Raw genomic sequence first — 19,920 nt, forward strand, 5'->3', positions numbered from 1 at the left:
TTTCTCAAAATCTTTTTGGCTATTCTAGTCCCTTACATTTCTCTATAAATTTTAGGACTAGTTTGTCAATTTCTGCAAACAAACAAACAAAAAAAAGAGCCAGCTGCAATTTTTATAGAGATTACTTTGAATGTGTAGATCAATTTGAGGCATCATCTTGATAACATTAAGTTTTCCAATCTATGAACATGGTATATCCTCCATTTATTTAAGTTTTCTATAATTTATTTCAATAACATTTGTAGGTTTTATTGCACAAGTCTCACACTAATAAATGAATTCATCTCATAACATAACTAATGAATTTTGTTAAATTTACTTTAACCATTTTATTCTGTTTTGTATTATTGTAAATGAAATCACTTTCTTAATTTCACCTTCAGATTATTTATTGCCAGTGTGTATAAAATATCATTATTTGTGTCTATTGATCTTATATTCTACAACTAGGCTAAATTTTTTTATTAGCTCTAATTGGTTTTTGTTTGTTTTAGGTGTAAATTTCTTTAGTTTTGTATATACAAGATCATATTATCTGCAAAGAGAAATGGTTTACTTCTTCCTTTCCAGTCTGAATGTCTTTTATTTCTTTTCCTTACCTAATTGCCTTGGCTAGAACCTCTAGTAAAATGTTTTATAAAAGTCACAAGAGTGGGCATACTTGTCTTGTTCATGATCTTAGGAGCAAAGCTTTCATTTCTTTACCATTAAGTATGATGTTAACTGTAATATTTTTATAGCTCTCCGTATCATATTGACGTTGCCTTTATTTTTTAAGAGTTTTTTCTGGATATAAGATTCTAAGTTGGCTTTTGAAATTTCAGCATTGAAAGAAGTTGTTCCATTGTCCGCTGTCTTCCACCATTTTGTTAAAAAGTCAGCTGCCAGTCTTATTGTTTCTTCCTTGAAGGTGAAGTATCTTTTTTTTCTGCATACTGCGTATCTTTGTCTTTTATTTTTTAAAATAGTTTTTCTATGATATGCCTAGATGTGGTTTTCTTTGTATTTATCCTATTTGTGGTTTGTAGAGCTATTTAAATCTGTGGCTTAATGTCTTTTGTTGGTTTGGAAAAAAATTTTAAGATCACTGCTATTTCTTCTTACTTGTTTTCTCTCTCTTCTGCTTCTTAATTGCAAGTGCATGTATGTTAGATCTTTTCACAATGTCTTCTATGTCTCTTTTGCTCTTTTCTGTATTTTTTAACTTTTTTTCTCTGCATGCTTCAATCTTGGTATTTTCTATTGACCAATCTTCCAGTTTACTAATCCTCTCTTCTGATGTTGCTAGTATGTTGCCAAATCCATCTCTTCAGTTCTTATAAACTTCAGTTATATTTTTCAGTTCTAGGATTTCTACTTTTTAAATAGGTTCCAAATTTCTGGTAGAATTTTTGAACACATTAATCATAGTTATTTTAAATCATGTCTGATAATGCCATTTTCCAATTCACCTATGTAACTGTTTCTATTGTCTATTTTATCTTCATTGTTGATCATTTGATACTGCTTTTTGGTTTACCTTGTAATTTTAACTGAAAGTTGGACATTATGTATAAAAAGTATAGAGGCTTTGGATGAAGCTAACTTTTTCTAGATCGATTTAAATTTTCTTCTAGCAGACATATAGCATATAAGCAGATTACAGCTTGATGCAGTCAAGAATGAACTATTTCTAATTTTTCCTTATTCCCAAGGAATAGTATTTTCTAAATAACTGGGTACTCACCAGGACCCATCTTTTTTTTGCCAGGCCCTGAACTCTAATTCTTCCCTCAGCTTGTAAAACTGTGAAAATTCCTTCTTAGTTTTCCCACCTATTAGCAGGTGTTTTTTGCTAAGTTTCTTGTCATGCTACTTATTTTCAATGACTTGGCACATGATTTGAGGGGAAATTGCTTGCAGAATTTCAATGCATTTTTCATCTCTTAAGTACTATATAACTTGGCCCTCTTTTGTGCAGTTTTTTTTTCCTGCTTAGTAGTTGCCCTCAGTGGGAGGATTAATCTGACAACAGCTACTTCATTATAGCCAGAAGTGGAAGCCCCTCATCCATATTTTATTTTACAAAACTAAGCCTCACTTACACTTAAAATGTTATCAAATAGTTTGAACATACAAAAGGGCATAAAATATAATCCACACCCATGATAGCTTCACTGAGCTTTACCAAACTGTTGAGACCCTTGAACATTCCTCCTTCTCACACCCCCTCCTTTTCCACACTATTCAAAATTTGATGTTATTGTCCCCATGAATTTTTAAATATTTTTATGATGGATATGCTTACCTAAACAATATATAGGATGATTTTGTATGGTTTTCAGTGTGGTGTAGATGATGTTATTATGCTTATGCTGTTCTCTAACTTCCTTTTTTCACTCCAAATTTTGTTTGTGAGAGTCATTCACTTTGTTGTGTGTGGCTGTAAATGATTCATGTTTACACTGAGTGACAGTATTGAGATTTATTTTTTCACTCTCCTGATGGCTATTTAGATTGTTTCCAATTTTTCACTATTAAAATCAATGCTGCTATAGACATGTAGGAAGAATTTCTTTGCCAGTTTACATAAGAGTGAAGTTCCTGGGTTTTAGGTAGGGCTTGTGTTTGCTTTTATTAGGTCAGGCCAAACTTTTTACCAGACCAGTTGTAATAATTTACGTTTCCTCTGGCTATAAATGAGAGTTCCTATTATATCATATCCTGAGCAACATGTGATGTCATCAGACTTTCAGTTTTTGCCAATCTGACAAAATTAAAATGGTATGTCATTGTGGTTTTTCTTTGTATTTCTTTTCTCTTCTTTTTCTTTTTTTTGAGATGGAGTCTCGCTCTGTCACCCAGGCTGGAGTGCAGTGGCGCAATCTCGGCTCACTGCAACCTCCACCTCCCGGGTTCAAGCAATTCTCCTGCCTCAGCCTCCAGAGTAGCTGGGATTACAGGTGCGCACCACCACGCCTGGCTAATTTTTGTGTTTTTAGTAGAGATGGGTTTCACTGTGTTGGCCAGGCTGGTCTCGAACTCCTGACCTCAGGTGATCCACCCACCTCGGCCTCCCAAAGTGCTGGGATCACAGGCGTGAGTCACCACGTCGACCATGAAGTTAAGCACCTTATATTCTCCATAGCACTCACTTCAATCTAAGCTTCTCCATTTCCCCAGAATCTCCTGAAATTTGGTCAACTTTTAGTGTGAATTACAGCAACTCCAGGAAACATTTCTCAGCACTGAAACTGGTGGATAAACACACCTACAGGACTTCAAATTCGATGACGCTTCTAATGCTCATGACAAACCTACAGCAAAGATTGATGACCTCCATTTTATAGATGAGAAAACAGACACTCTGAGGGGTTAGAGTACTTGCCCGAAGACACACAGCTGGGACCTGGCACACTCCAAGTCAGGTGCACTTCATTCCTCTGTAGGAGACTGCAGAGGTTGGGTGCTGCAGCGGTGTGTCAGGCCATTCTTGCATTGCCATAAAGCAATACCTGAGACTGGGTAATTTATAAAGAAAAGAGGTTTAATTGGCTGATGGTTCTGCAGGCTGTATAAGCATGCTGCCAGCATCTCCTCGGCTTCTGGTAAGGAGGCCCTCAGGGAGCCTTTACTCAAGGCTGAAGGTGAAGCAGGAGCAGACACATCACATAGCGAGAGCTGGAGCAAAAGAGAAGGGGGAGGCGCCATACACTTCTAAACAATTAGATCTCAGGTGAACTCGTTCATCACCAAGCGGATGGCGCTAAGCCATTCATGGGAAATCCGCTCCCATGATCCAGTCACCCTCCCACCAGGTCCCACCTCCAACATTGGGGATGACATTGCAACATGAGATTTGGGTGGGACAAATATCCAAACCATATCAAGGGGCTCCTGTAGCAGGAAGCCTCCTAAGACACCTGTCCTTGCAGGAAACACACATGGTGGCCTGATCTGTATCTGAGGATAAGGTGCTGTTGCCCTCAGGGTCACCCTGCGTGCAAAGATCCAAAAGGGGATGGATTCGGGGCAGAGAAGGCAGTGGAATTAGGGTAGGCCCCACTTGGTGCTGTGGGAGCATGAGGAGGGAGTGATGGAGAAAGTCTGTGTTTTTAAGCTGATGTTTTCCAGAAGTGAGCAGTTTATTTTAAACCGTGTTAAATATCCCTGGATCCCCTAGTGAAAGCGTTAGGCCCTTTCATCACTTGCCCTGCTGATGGAGGAGGCAAGACTCTCGATTTGATGCTATCGCATCTTAAACACTACTCTCTCTCTCTCTTTTTTTTTTTTTTTTTTTTTGAGACAGATGTCTTGCTCTGTTGTCCAGGCTGGAGTACAGTGGTGTAATCTCTGCTCATTGCAACCTCCGCCTCTTCCTGGGTTCAAGCAATTCTCCTGTCTTAGCCTCCCGAGTAGCTGGGATTATAGGCACACACCATCACACCTGGCTAATTTTTGTATTTTTAGTAGAGATGGGGTTTTGCCGTGTTGGCCAGGCTGGTCTCGAACTCCTGACCTCAAATGATCCTCCCACCTCGGCCTCCCAAACTGCTGGGATTACAGGCATGAGCCAGTGTGCCCCGCCTCCCTTTCTTGACTTTAAACAAAGACAAACCACATCTCCAGCTTCTAGGACTCTCAGGCAGGCAGTAGCATCTCACTAAAATTAAATTACTGCCTTTGTTTTTCTTGTATTTAGTTTTTATGTTTTATTGTACTTAGTTTTATGGTAAGTTGATTGTTTTGTTTAAGTAACACTTATATAATATCTACTATATGCCAGGCACTGTTCTAAATGCTTTATAAATGTTGACTAATTCAATTCTCCCAAAGACCTATGAGGCAGGTGCTGTGATTATCATTACCCCCATTTTACAGATGAGGTCCAGAAAGGTTAAGCAAACTGCCCAAGGCCACAAAGCCTATAAGTGGCAGAGCTGGGATTTGAACTGAGACCGGCCAGCTCCATAGTCTGTGTCTTAACCAGCATGGCACACACTGCCTATTTCATGACAGTTATCTGCTGATGGTCATGATATAATATTTTTGAGACATGTTTATTGGAGTACAAAATAGGAGGCAAGGCAAAGATCAATAGTAAGTGGATAATTAATAGTAGCACCAGTAAAAACCTCAAACACAATAGGCTAGTGGCAGGAGTTCTGGAACACTCCAGTGTGGCTGCAGGGATACAGCACGTGGACCATGAAAGTTGAGTTGAGAGGATGGGAGGGGAAAGGTGTTGGAGGGCAGGAGTCTGCTCCAGCAGAGGCAAAGATGCATGACGAAGCCTGGGCTGCTGGGGAGACGATGAGTAATTCATAGCAGTCAGCCAGTAATGGCAGGAAACCCGTGCACTGGTACAGCACTTCACAGTCCGTGAAGCACTACCACATCTGCTTTCTCACAGCCTCTTCTTCACTGCCAGGTGCAGTGAGCACTATTGTCCCCATTTCAGAGATGGTAACTGAGTTCAGAGAATAAAAGAGCCAGAGAAGAGCTACTATTTGCTCCAAGATCTTCTGGCTTCAAATTCTGAGCCCTTTTCTCAACTCCACTGTGTCAGGGATCTTTGGTGGCAAGTGACAGAAATAGAATTCAACATGATTAAGCAACATATGTGGTTTTTGGCTCATGGAAATGAGAAATCTACAGGGTGGACATCAGATATGGCTGGATCCAGGACCTCACATGATTCCATGGGGACTCCTGACTTGTATTTCTCAGTATGGCTGTCATTTTCAAGGAGGCTGTCTCTAAGAGGTGACAAAGATGGCTACAAGCTCTGAGAAGATACCAAAAAAAGTGTCAGTTTTCTAGAGTTCTAGAAAAAAAATCTCAGGACTGCTTTCACTGGCCTTGCCTGGGTTGACATCCATCCCTGATGCAATCACTGTGGTCAGACAGATGGGGTGTTTTGATTGGCCAAGGCTGGGTCAGGAGCCCACTTTGTGGAGCATGGGGTGGAGTCAGCCTCAGGCAAACCACTAGAGGCAGCTCAGATAGAGGAGCTCTTTGGGAAGAGACGCCGGGCAGGCAGAAGCAGCAGGTACCCCCTCCGCATCCCTAGGGCTCTGTGATGTAGGCAGAGGTAAGAAATTAGGAGGGATGAGGAGTTTTTTGTCTGTTTTTTTAAAGACAGGGTCTCACTCTTTCATTCAGGCTGGAGTGCAATAGTGCAATCATGGCTCACTGCAGCCTGGACCTCCTGCACTCAAGCGATCCTCTTTCCTCAGCCTCCCGAATAGCTGGGACCACAGGCACGCAGCACCCAGCTAACTTATTTTTACTTCTATTTTCATTTTTGGTAGAGACAAGGTCTTGCTATGTTGGTCAAGCTGGGGATGAGGAATATTGAATCTGGGCAAAGGAGTTTGCACTTTTTGCTGTGCTGTGGTCAAGATAAAACCATCAGGGAGTGACGGGGACAGAGCTATGTCAGGACTCGCACTGTGGCTCGGGTGATGGATGTGGACAGAATAGTGAGGGGGTAGACACAGACTCCCCCTCCTGTGATCAGAGGCTACATCTTCAAAGTGTGATAACGGGACCTCTGCAGGGGTTGGAATCACACAAGATTCATATCCCTAAAAGCAGGTTGAAACTGCATCTACCCCAACATTATTTTATTTGAGTAGCGATGTTATTGCTTAGGATGATGCTGGAGTTAAATTTTTAAGTGTGCTTATCTATAGAAAATATATTAAAATATGTATTAAAATAAACAACAGTGCACACAATATACAAATATGGCCAAAATTTTGGATATGAGATATTTTGGCAACTCTTGGCTAGATCATTCTGAGACTCCCTCTGTTTCTGAGGCTGTACCTTCTCCATCAATTACAGCTGTTGTTTGAGTGTTTATTTGATGGGGGCCATCCCCAGGGTTTTATGCAAATCACCTCCTTGAATTCTCACGAGAAGCCTGGAAGCAGGCCTTGTTGTTTCCACTTTACAAGGCTCAGAGAGGGCAAGGGACTGGCCCAGAGCCACACAGCTGGTCATCTGAACCTCCCTGGCCCCCCAGCCTGTGCCCTGCCCCAGGGTTCTTTGATGGCTCTGTGAGGGAGGTCAGAGGGAACTATGGATGGGGCCAGAGTAGGATCTTTGGGAACCCCGGCACAGAGGAGGAGGATCTTCCCCTTGTGGAGTCAGGGATGGCGTCTGGAGAAAGCCATGCCTGTGACTTGGGTCCTGCATGGGGCATCCCTCTTAGGTTTAGCTTTAGCTCCGTTCTTGTCTATAGGGGCTGGTCTGGGAGGGGCTCCTGAGTCTGGGCAGGTGGACCACTGCCCTCTGGCTGGCACTTCCTCAAACAGACACAGAGCTGGTGGGTGAAACAGACAAGTCCCAGGAGGAGCCTGGCATTGCCAGCCTGGTAGGTCATTCCTCTGCCCAAGACAGAAGAGGCCACTCTTTCCGGATAAGCTCACTCTGTTCCCCAAAGAGGTTCCTTCTCCATCCTGGCCCAAATTAGGAGGTCAGGTTGTCTCTGTTTGGTCGGGCCTGGATTTCCTAGCATGCTCCCCAGTGGGCTAATCTGGGCTTTGTGATGGAGTAAGAAGCCTCATTATTGGGCTAACCTTATCTTAAGTATTTAGCAGTGGTTAACTTTGTGGGTTAACTTTGGATTTATTATTCAGTAAGAAGCCAATTTATTGATGGCAGGGTGCAGTGGCTCATGCCTTTAATTCCAGCACTTTGAGAGGCTGAGGCGGGTGGATCACCTGTGGCCAGGAGTTCGAGACCAGCCTGATCCACATGGCAAAACCCTGTCTCTACTAAAAATACAAAAATTAGCCAGGCGTGGTGGCGGCCACCTGTATTCCCAGCTACTTGGGAAGCTGAGGCAGGAGAATCGCTTGAACCTGGGAGGTAGAGGTTGCAGTGAGCCAAGATTGGGCCACTGCACTCCAGCCTGGGCGATAGAGTGAGACTTTGTCTAAAAAATAAAAATAAAAAAAGCCAATTTACTGGGCTATGAACATGGATGTTTTTAAGAAGGAAGATCCAAAATTGCTCCTCAGCAGATCCCACTTTCCAAACTAGTTTTTTCTCCTTTTCTCTCTCCCTTCCTCTCTTTTTCCCTCCCTCTTTCTTTGTTAGATAGATAAATACATAAGTTTAATTTCACACACAATGCTACATCAATAGGTTCAGCAAGGGCAAAGTAGTCAGCAATCTCCTCTCTCTTTAAATTCACCTTGTGCGGGGCATGGTGGTTCACGCCTATCATCCCAGAACTTTGAGAGGCCGAGGTAGGAGAATCACGTGATCCCAGAAGTTTGAGACCAGCCTGGGCAACGCAGCAAGATGCCATCTCTACAAAAATGTTTTAAAAATTAGCCAGGCGTGGTGGCACATGCCTTCGGTCCCAGCTACTCGGGAGGCTGACGCAGGAGGATTGCTTGAGCCCAGGAGGTTGAGGCTGCAGTGAGCCGTGATTGCGCCACTGCACTCCAGCCTGGGCTGTTGACCCCATCTCTAAAAATATCAAAATAAAATAATAAAACAAATTCACTTCGCATTTGTGACGTGATGGGGCGGGGGCAGAAAGAAGGTGGGAGAAGGGATTCTTGGGGTGAATCTGCCATTTCTAAGAGGTGGGAGTTCTTGGGGTCATCCACAGGCCCCTCAGGATCTTGCTTTTTTCTTAAGACAGTTCCAAGAATCGGGGGCAAGTCTGCCTGGGAAGAGACAGGATGAGGGGGAGGCCGGGGGAGCCCTGAGCCCCGCCTGGCTCACCCTCCGCTGTACGTCTCTTGCAGGCCCGTGGGAGTCAGCATGCTGCGTGGCTGGGCCGCCCCCTTGCTCCTGCTGCTGCTCCAGGGAGGTAAGTGGCTGCCCCGTGGTCTGCGGGTGGGGAGGGCCCCCATCACAGAGCTGAGCCAGGGCCGGGCTGGCTTTGTGGGCTCAAAAACACAGCTAGAGTCCACAGACTCAGAACAGGTGGCATCTGTGCCCTTGAGGCTGACACGAGTCCAGTAGCCTGCGCTCCACTAACCAGAATCCATCCACTAAAGGGCTCCACGAACCAGAAGCGGTAGACATGAGTCTCAGGTGGCCCAGCCCACGGGCTTGTGTCTTGGGGTGTCACTGGGGGGTTGAAAGTCTTCATCCTTCATTTCCCCTGACCTCTGCCTTGGCTGGCTCGCAACTCTCTGAGTGAGGAAGTTCTGCCTTCCATCTAACCTCAGTTTCTCCTTACGTAATGACTCTCCTTGGAAATGTTTTTCAACAATTGCTGCGCCCGGTGCGGTGGCTCATACCTGGAATCCCAGCCCTTCGGGAGGCTGAGGAGGGTAGCTCGCTTGAGCTCAGGATCTCAAGACCAGCCTGGGCAATGTGGTGAAGCCCTGTCTCTACAAAAGAAAAAAGAATTAGCCAGGCATAGGAGCGCATGCTTGTAGTCTCAGCTTTTTGTGGGGCTGAGGCGGGAGGATTGCTTGAACCTGGGAGGTGGAGGTTGCAGTGAGTCAAGGTGACAACTGTACTCCAGCCTGGGCAACAGAGCGAGACCCTATCTCAAAACAACAGCAACAACAACAACAACAATAAACAAACAAAAAAATCGCTGGATTCTTAGCAGGCACTGGTGGTCCCTGGGCTGGGGTCAGGAGGAAGAGCCAAAAGGAGACTGAACCTTGGTAGGCAGCCCTCGGAGGACCAGATGTTGTGGTTAGGGCGGGTGACGTTAGAAAGCAGAACTAGGAAGACCAGGAGTCCTACTGAAACGGCACTGCCTAGGACTAAGAGATCCTGGAGTGCTTCCTGGAGGAGGGGGCCATGAGGAGGTGGGATCCAGCACAGACTTGTGTGGAGGCCGGCCTAGGGGCAGGGGAGGAACTCAACAGCTGCTCTGCTGACTCATGGGCATTTTTCTCTGGTTTTTACCAGAAGACCCAGGACCTCAAATAGCTCCTTCAGGAAACAGATGTCAAGCTTTGATTTTCCCTTTCTGAGTGGCAAGCATCCTCATCTTGGTTCTAAAAAGCCTTTGTGTCACCTACCATGGCTCCACATCTGGCGGGTGCAGATAACAAGCCCTGGCTGCATGCAAAGCTCGGAGCATCAACCCATTCCACTGTCCCAACAGCCCCTCAAGGCCCATGTTGTAATGACGCCCAGTTTTTTGGCTGAGGAGGCTCAGAGAGGCTAAGAGACAGGTGCAAGGCCACACCACCCGGCAGAGGCAGAGCTGGGATCAGTTCGCTCTTGGGGTCTGTCTTAGTCCGTCTGTGCTGCTGTGACTGAATACGTGAGACTGGGTAATTTATAAATAATAGACATTTATTGCTCGCACTTCTGGAGGCAGGGAAGTCCAAGATCAAGGCACCAGCAGTAGCTTTGATTCCGGTGAGGGCCCCATCTTTGCTTTTTTTTTTTTTTGAGACTGAGCCTTGCTTTCTCACCCAGGCTGGAGTGCAATGGTGCAATCTTGGCTCACTGCAACCTCTGCCTCCCAGGTTCAAGCGATTCTCATGCCTCAGCCTCCCGAGTAGCTGGGATTACAGGCACATGCCATGGCTAATTTTCGTATTTTTAGTAGAGTTGGGGTTTCACCATGTTGGCCAGGCTGGTCTTGAACTCCTGACCTCAAATGATCCACCCACCTCGGCCTCCCAAAGTGCTGGGATTATAGGCATGAGCCACCGCACCCAGCCCCCATCTTTGCCTTTAAGATGCCACCTTGAACACTGCACCCCCCAGAGGGGACACTCGCTGCATCTTCATACGGCAGAAGGGCAAAAAGGGGCTGAATGTTGGGTTCGTCCAGCCCTCTTACAGCATCAATAATTCATTCAGGGGGCTCTACCCCCATGACTTAATCATCTCCTAGAGTCCCCACCTTTTAATACGATCACATTGGCAACTGAGTTTCAGCATATGAATTCTGGGGAGACACAGACATCAAACCGTAGCATGGCCTTCACCACGCTGTGCTGCTATCTGTTGAGTGATAGCCGTGTGCAGGCAGCATGCAGGCACAGGCACGATCTCATCTCAACACCTCAACAGCCTCTAGGGCAAGCAGTATCTCCAGCTTACACATGGGGAGGAGAAGCAGTTTTGAGTCACATGTTTGCAGTCACAGAGCTGGGGACAGCACAGCCACTTTGTGCACCTCTCACTGCCTCCTGCACGCTTTCATAACCCCAGACATGGGATGGCCCTGGGGCTCTCTGCCCTGTGGCTGGGGTACTGACCGGGCATTTTCCCACCTTCTCATCCCTGGTGCCACCTCCATGCCACTCGGGGGCTGCTGTTGCCTCCCCAAGTTTGGAGACAAACCCTGTCCTTTGGTAGCTTTGAGCCTGGCTAGGAATGGCAGCTCCTCTCCAAATTCCTAGAGCTCTGAGAAAGAACCACGAGGATACAAACTCAGAGATGACACAGCTACTTAGAGGCTCTGTGTTGAGGTTTTGCCAAAATCAGTCCTGTTTTCTCCACCAAGTGCTGGAACTAGCTCCTTTGCACCCCACCGACAAGTCCTGTGTGTCTCCCCAAGGAAAGCCCCCTCCTAGAACAAGATTTATTTCCATGACTCAGACCCCTTGTAGCCACTGTCTGGAGGGAAGTTGAAAAGCATTCTGAGGTCATGCTTAGGGGATGGAGTGCTATGATCCATTAGCAATGTCTGCCATGTGTGTGGCTATGAAAAACTAGCACAGACTAGGTTTTTCCTTCCCTGGGTGAGTGTCTCAGCAGCCCAGACCAAGAGAGACGAGAGGCGTAGTCTAATCTTGGAGCCTCAGTGTTCTCATCTCTACAATGGACTAAAGGATATTTCCAAACACAGTATTCTTGGCTCCGAATATAGATTCTGTCCTAGAGTGAGACCCAGGAAGGGAACCTACCACCACCACCTCATGGGTCTTCATTAGTCAAGGGAAAATAGGAAAAAGCCACCGAAAATGAACCTACTTAAAAAGGGGAACAAGGTCAGGCACGATGGCTCATGCTTACAATCCCAGCACTTTGGGAGGCTGAGGCGGGTGGATTGCTTGAGCTCAGGAGATTGAGACCAGCCTGGGTAACATGGTGAAACCCTGTCTCTACAAAAACACAAAAATTATCCAGCCATGGTGGTGCACAACTGTAGTCTCAGCTACTCAGGAAGTTGAAGTGGGGGGATTGCTTGAGCCCAGGAGGTGGAGGCTGCAGTGAGCTGAGATCGCACCACTGCACTCCAGCCTGGGCAACAGAGCAAGAGATCCTATCTCAAAAAAAGAGGTGAGCGGTACAAGTTTCTAGTAACTAGCAGCAAAAAATTGTGGAATTGGCACTCGAATATACAAAACAAAACCACAAATTATTCCATTGATTTTGTCCAACATTTAACAAAATTTAGATGATGATTGCACCCCTGTTTTAGAGCACAGTGGAACAATTAATGTTTGGGGAGCAGGATGGAAAGATGTTAAATCTTCCAACAAAATTGCCTCATAGGGCAATACCTTGATGACTTCTTGGTGGCGGTGGCATTTTTGGCCGCAGGATCACGCAGACCTTTCTGCAAAAGTGTCCGAGGGCTTCTTAATTCTCTCACGGTTTCCTACTCCTTGAAGCACTTCCTGAATCTCTGAGAGTGGGTGTCCTGTGGAGCCAACTTCTGTAGAGCCGAGACCTCCTCCTTGTCAGGGTTTTGGGACATTTTCAGCATAGCTGTCCTTGACTCTATGAGGTCGTGACCCTCTTGGGGTGTGTGGGTGTGCGCTGGCTGGGTTCCTACCGCATCTGGGGCATTTAGGATATTGCCATTCTGAGTGGGAGCTTGGCCAGGAGGGACACAGACCTGGTGGCCGGGCGCAGGGCTCTGGGGGAGGGTGCTGAGCTGGGGACCAGCTAGTTTTATATTATTTGCCATCACAAGTGTCCCGTCTTCATAGCCAGCCTTGAAACATTGGTGCTCAAACAAGAAATTTCCAGGTGGTGAGGCCCTCTGGGTGCCAGGCCTACATCTAAGCAGCTCCTGAGTCCTCATATTTGTCCCGGCCTGGGGACCCCTGCACCCATTCTTCCTCCAGCCCTTGAGGGGATGGAGAGGAAGCTCTGCAGCCCCAAGCCACCCCCCACCAAGGCCTCTCTCCCCACTGACCCTCCAGGCTGGGGCTGCCCCGACCTCGTCTGCTACACCGATTACCTCCAGACGGTCATCTGCATCCTGGAGATGTGGAACCTCCACCCCAGCACGCTCACCCTTACCTGGTAAGTGGTCGGGCCTCACCAGTCCCCGGGGATGCAACTCAGGGTACCTGCTCAGTGATTCCCCCAGGAGGACGCTGTGCACCGAGGACCACTGTGCCCGCCTTTCAGACAACCACTCAGGGCTCACAGGACTTGAAAAGTCAGGAGCCCACAGGGTTGGTCTATCCAACAGCTTCAAAGGCCACTCTCTCGCCCACACAGGTCGGCCATGGTTTTGAGACCCTGGGATGGCCGGTCTCCTGCATGATTTTTCAAGCACTTAGTAGGTACCAGGCCCCCAGCTACGTGCTTCCCATGAATGGTCACTCCCAACCCTCACAATGATTACTCCCCTTTTACAGATGAGGACATTGAGGTTCAGAGGGGTTAAGCAACTTGCCCAAGGTCACACAGCCAGTGAATGCTGGAGCTGGGATTCAAATTCAGACCGCCCAACTCCAAAGTCCATGGGTCCCTTTTAGACCCTATGCAGCTCAGGATAAAGAAGAGCTTCCGTTATCCATCAGCTCATTCATTCATTCAAAACCATTTATAGGCCAGGTGCAGTGGCTCATGCTTCTAACCCCACACTTTGGGAGGCCAAGGAAGGAGGATCACTTGAGCCCAGGAGTTTGAGACCAGCCTGGGCAACATCACAAAACCCTGTCTCTACAAAAAATAAATCAGTCAAGCGTGGTGGCACAATCCTGTAGTCCCAGCTACCTGAGAGTCTAAGGCAGGAGGACCAACCTCAGGAGGTCGAGGCTGCAGTGAGCTATGATCACACCACTGCACTCCAGCCTGGACAACAGGGCAAGATCCCATATCAAAAACAAAACAAAACAAAACATATATTAAGTTCCTGTCAGACACTGTTGCAGGCACTGGGGATTCAGCAGAGCAAGTCTGACCACGCCCCAGATGCCTTGGAATTGACGTACCACAGTGGGGTGGAGGCTCGGGGAGACAGACGCACAAAACAACCAACAAGATGCTTTCTCTTTGTTTTCTTATTTTATTTTACTTTTTTGAGACAGGGTCTTGCTCTGTTGCCCAGGCTGGAGTGCAGTGGTGGGATCAGAACTCACTGTAGCCTCGACCTCCTGGGCTCAAGCAATCCTTCCACCTAAGCCTCCTGAGTAGCTGGGACTACAGGCATGCATCACCATACCTGGATAATTTTTGTAGTTTTTGTAAAGACAGGGTTTTGCCATGTTACCCAGGCTGGATTCAAACTCCTGGGCTCAAACAATCTGCCCACCTCAGCCTCCCAAAGTGCTGGGATTACAGGTGTGAGCCACCATGCCAGGCCCAGACAGGATTCTTTCTTTCTTTCTTTCTTTCTTTCTCTTTCTTTCTTTCCTTTCTTTCTTTCTTCTTTCTTTCTTTCTTTTCTTTCTTTCTTTCTTCTTTCTTTCTTTCTTTCTTTCTTTCTTTCTTTCCTTCCTTCCTTTCTTTCTTTCTCTCTTTCTATCTTTCTTTCTTTCTTTTTCTTTCCTTCCTTCCTTCCTTCCTTCTTTCCTTCCTTCCTTCCTTCTTTTCTCTCTCTCTCTTTCTTTCTTTTTCTTTTTTTTGGAGATGGAGTCTCACTCTGTTGCCCAGGCTGGAGTGCAGTGGCATGATCTTGGCTCACTGCAACCTCTGCCTCCTGGGTTCAAGCAATTCTCCTGCCTCAACCTCCCAAGTATCTGGGATTGCACCCAGGTGTGCACCACCGTGCCCGGTTAATTTTTGTATTTTAAGTAGAGACAGGGTTTCGTCATGTTAGCCCGGCTGGTCTCAAACTCCTGACCTCAAGTGATCCGCCCACTGTGCCTGCCTTTCAGACAACCACTCAAGGCTCACAGGACTTGAAAAGTCAGGAGCCCACAGGGTTGGTCTATCCACCAGCTTCAAAGACCACTCTCTCGCCAACACAGGTCGGCCATGGTTTTGAGACCCCAGGATGGCCGGTCTCCGCATGGCCAGCCTCCCAAAGTGTTGGGATTACAGGCATGAGCCACCGTGTTCTGCCCCAAACTGGATACTTTCTAATAATACTCGGTGCTATATCAAGGACAGGACACTGGACCTCAGGTAAAGGGACCACAACTTCTAGTGAGAAGGAGGCAGCCAGGGAGCTGGGCAGAGGGCACTGCCAGTGCAAAGGCCCTGTGGGAGAAGAGCTGGTGAGTTTGAGGAATAGGGAGGAGGTCAGTGTGGCTGGAGTGGAGTGAGGCAGGGTGAGGGGGAATAACGAGCAAGTTCAGGCTGGGAGGCTTGGAGAGCATTTATTCAGCAGGAACTTCTATTCCAGCAAATTTAGCAGAGAACTCAGTCCACACATCCCTATTGGGCCTAGAGAGTGGTCATGTTCAGATCCTGAATGTCTAGGTATGGAAATTAATATCTGGTAAACTCCTATACATACTTCAAAACCCATCATTTTTGTCCAGTGCGAGTTAAAAAGCCACAGCATTTTCCCTAATCCCATCCCACCAGCTTTCCCAGAAGTCCACCCAGAGGAGGAGATCAGGTTCATTTAGCTCTTTTCCTGGCCCTCAGCACAGGCTCTTATTAGATATTCAGTGGATTTGGGGACCGGGCAAGGTGGCTCAGTCCTGTAATCCCAGCACTTTGGGAGGCCGAGGCTGGCAGATCACTTGAGCCCAGGAGTTCAAGACCAGCCTAAGCAACATGGTGGGACCCCATCTCTACAAAACATACAAAAAGTTAGCTTGGCATGGCGGTGCGTGCATGTAGCCCCAGCTACTGAGGAGGCTGAGGTGGGAGGATCAGCTGAGCCTGGAAAGGTCGAGGCTGCAGTGAGCCATGATCACACTACTACACTCCAGCCTGGGGGACAGAGTGAGACCCTGTCTCAAAAAAGTGGATGTTGGACAGAAAGGAGAGAAGGAAACCCAAAATACCTAGTGCCTTTCCTGTAGGACAGCCATCTGGTTGTTGGGACTGACAGGGACAGATTTAGGCTTGGTCCAAGCAAGAATGGCCCAAATTTCCAAAATTGAGAGCTGCTGCCAGTGAGTTCCTGGCCCCTGGGAGGTGTGCAAGCTGAGCCCGGACACAATTCATTGAGGATGCTGCAGGAGAGGTGATACCTTCCCTGGGAAAAGGTTGGTTGGACCAGGTGACCACCCCCCAGCCCTGCCTCAAATCCCTCCCAGTCCTGAGAGTCTGGGCTTCTGCCCTGGCCCTGAGCACTGAGCCCACCACCATCCCCCTGCTCCTGGCTTCCAGCCATGACCGGCTGCTTTGTCCTTGAAGGCAAGACCAGTATGAAGAGCTGAAGGATGAGGCCACCTCCTGCAGCCTCCACAGGTCGGCCCACAATGCCACGCACGCCACCTACACCTGCCACATGGATGTATTCCACTTCATGGCCGACGACATTTTCAGTGTTAACATCACAGACCAGTCTGGCAACTACTCCCAGGAGTGTGGCAGCTTTCTCCTGGCTGAGAGCAGTGAGTATCCTGGGACCCCAGGCTTAGGGTGGCGCTCAATCTTAGCTCGCCACAGCCCTGATCTCTCCAGGCTCAGGTGATCCTCCCACCTCAGCCTCCCATGTAGCTGGGACAACAGGTGTACGCCACTACACCCTGCTAATTTTTGTGTTTTTAGTAGAGATGGGGTCTTGCCATGTTGCCCAGGCCAGTCTCGAACTCCTGGGCTCAAGTGATCCACCCACCTTGGCCTCCCAAAGTGCTAGGATTATAGGTAGGGGCTGGGCCCCCTACTCCCTGCCCTCTGGGCCAGCTCTCCTCCTTCCATCAGATCTGACCTGGCCTATGTCCTCACCACACCTTAGAGTTCTGTCTTGAGTTGTGCTATTTTTTTTTTTTTACTAAAGTGTGAAAGGTTGATATTAGGTTTAAGAGGTATTGAAGGAGCTAGGCTGGGACCCGGGACTTCTGGGTTCGTGTTCCCGCTCAGCTCTGCCCATCTGTGTGACCATGGATGAGGCATACCTACCTCTGGGACAGCTTCCCTATTTGTAGAGCAAATGTCCTTTTAACCCTGACTCTCTGGGATCCTGACCCCATAATGAGGCGAATGGAGGACACTGAGTCACAGAAAAAAACCCTCTTGGGTTTTTTCCCCTTCATAAGCTCCAGGGAGGCCTGGAATTTCCCTCCAGGCTGGAGGTAGAGGGGTGTCCCAGGGGCAGGAGGGCCTGGTTGGTGGGAGCAGTTTTATCTGTGAGTTCAGAATTAGGGCAGGTGGCAGGGCGAGGTGGCTCACGCCTGTAATTCCAACACTTTGGAAGGCCGAGGCAGGACGATTACTTGAACCTGGGGCTTCGAGACCAACCTGGGCAATATAGCAAGACCTCATCTCAAAACACAAAACAAGAACCAGGGCAGGGGCCAGGGGCGGTGGCTCACGCCTGTAATCCCAACACTTTGGGAGGCCGAGGCAAGTGGATCATTTGAGGTCAGGCGTTTGAGACCAGCCTGCGCAACGTGGTGAAACGGCATCTCTACTAAAAATACAAAAAAATTAGCCGGGTGTGGCGGCACACGCCTGTAATCCCAGCTACTCGGGAGGCTGAGGCAAGAGAATTGTTTGAATCTGGGAGATGGAGGTTGCAATGAGCCAAGATCATGCCACTGCACTCCAGCCTGGGCGTCAGAGTGAGACTCCGTCTCAAACAAAACAAAACAGAACTAGGCAGGGCATGGAAGGGCCTGGGAAGTGGCTTTGGCATAGTGTGTGAGTGAGTGTGTGTGTGTGTGTGTGTGTGTGTACCCAAAGCAGATCCAGAGGCAAACACAGGCTGCAAAGGGAGCCTGCCCTCGGGAAGGCCCCGCCAGCGAGCTCAGGAGTTTCCTCCCCTAGATTCCCAGCAGAGGGGCTGGGGTATAAGAGGTGTCTGTGATTCATACTCTGGGGGTCCAGGTTTGCACCTCTTTGCTGAGTGGGTGTCACACCACAGAGCGTGAGAGTGAAGCTTCACACACTCCCAGACACATGCACACTCATGCACATTCCCAGGGTCACAGACTCACGCACACATAGACTCATAGATGTGCCCTCAAACTCACAGATGTCTCCCCAGCCCCAGCCTGCATGGCATGGACACAGAGGCCCACACTGCCTCTCTCACTCTCTCTCTCTCACATACACACTCAAACATACATACACACACGCACACACACATGCACACACACACCCACGTACACAATACACACACACTCACACATACACTCTCACATCACTCACACATGGGCACACACATGCACACACTCACACATGCAGTCTCACACACGTGCACACTCACACTCACATGCACGCACACATATGCACTTTCTCACACATGTGTGCACACATGCACATACACATATACACTCTCACATCACACACAGGCACACACATGCACTCTCACACACACATGCACACTCACATGCACACACACATCACTCACAGGCACACACATGCACACACACATGCACTCACACACATGCACACTCACACATGCCCTCTCTCACACATACATGCATACACGCCTTCTCTCACACATGTGTGCACACACACGCACAGACTCACACACATCACTCACAGGCACACACATGCACACTCACACACATATGCACTCACACACACATGGACATACACATGCCCTCTCTCATGCATGCACACACACATATGCACAGACACACACACATGCACAGACTCACACACATGCTCTCGCACACACATGCACACTCACATGCACAGACACACACACACATCACTCACAGGCACACACATGCACACACTCACCCACATGCACTCTCACACACACGCATCCTCTCACACATGCGCACACACACTCACACACACACACATACTCTCTCACAGCCACAGCGATCTGGGATCCAGGACACGAGGTCCCCCGAACACGCATGTACCATCTGGAGCAGGGGCCCCTCCGGGCTGAGTGAACTGAGGCAGGCAGCAGCCCCACCGCCCAGGCTACCCCACACCCCTCACTCCCACAGCTTCTCAGAAGCAGACGGGAGCTCAGGGGAGAGAAGGGGCCCCTCCTTGCCACTTTTCTTGCAGCATGAATCCAAGCATTTCTCTCTGGCATCCCCTCCCTCTCTGCCAGGATCTGCAGCAAGCCTGGGCCCAGCTGGGGCAGGAAGTGATTTTCTAACCACCTCCTGCCCAGGGTCCCTTCCTCCTCCTGGACCCTGGGCCTCGCTGGGCTGAGCAGCCCCTCCTCACAACCCCCAGGCTCTGCAAACATCTCCTGAGTACCCACGGGACAGTTCTCAGTACGCTGGCGTCTTGTGGGACTGATCCTCACCCAGGCCACACAGGGAAGCCCAGAGCTGGCCTCCACCTGCCCCGGGGAAGACAAAAGAGGGGTTAGAAACGATTTCAGTCAAAAACATCCCGTCGCTGGAACAGCAACAGCAACAACCCAGTGTTCACCGTGGCATTCTGTAAAACGTGCACCTCTGTCACCTCGGGGCATGGTGGGAGCCCTCAGCGCGGGTTTCAGGATCACAGGCAATCTTAGAGCTCCTTCCTGGAGGCCTTGAAAGGTTCATTTGTTAATCTGACAAATATATATATATGGGGGGAGAGAGAGAGAGAGAGAGTGCCAGGGTGTAGCTCTGTCCTCTAGGCTGGGGTGCAGTGGCACAGTCATAGCTCATTGCAGCCTGGAACTCCTGGGCTCAAGTGATCCTCCCACTTCAGCCTCCTGAACAGTTGGGACTACAGGTGCACATCACCATCCTGGCTAATTTTTAAATT

The 19,920-nt window shown here is 48.3% G+C and overlaps 1 protein-coding gene across 6 annotated transcripts in view; it reads left to right on the plus strand.

The window, feature by feature from the left end:
- Positions 1 to 19,920, plus strand: part of IL21R (interleukin 21 receptor) — a 50,515-nt gene that overhangs the window by 18,649 nt on the left and 11,946 nt on the right. The window contains exons 1-4 of one of the 6 annotated variants that reach the window (XM_054452715.2): positions 5,983 to 6,031; positions 8,754 to 8,818; positions 13,092 to 13,194; positions 16,438 to 16,637. In XM_054452715.2, the coding sequence (XP_054308690.1) occupies positions 8,770 to 8,818; positions 13,092 to 13,194; positions 16,438 to 16,637 (352 nt within the window). In that variant the 5' untranslated portion in view covers positions 5,983 to 6,031; positions 8,754 to 8,769. Of the gene's footprint in view, positions 1 to 5,851; positions 6,074 to 8,753; positions 8,819 to 13,091; positions 13,195 to 16,100; positions 16,287 to 16,437; positions 16,638 to 19,920 lie in introns of those variants that run through there. The other 5 variants (XM_054452711.2, XM_054452710.2, XM_054452709.2 and 2 more) reach the window with 5 other exon arrangements.

Source organism: Pongo pygmaeus, chromosome 18 (genome assembly GCF_028885625.2).
Source record: "Pongo pygmaeus isolate AG05252 chromosome 18, NHGRI_mPonPyg2-v2.0_pri, whole genome shotgun sequence".
NCBI lineage: Eukaryota > Metazoa > Chordata > Mammalia > Primates > Hominidae > Pongo > Pongo pygmaeus.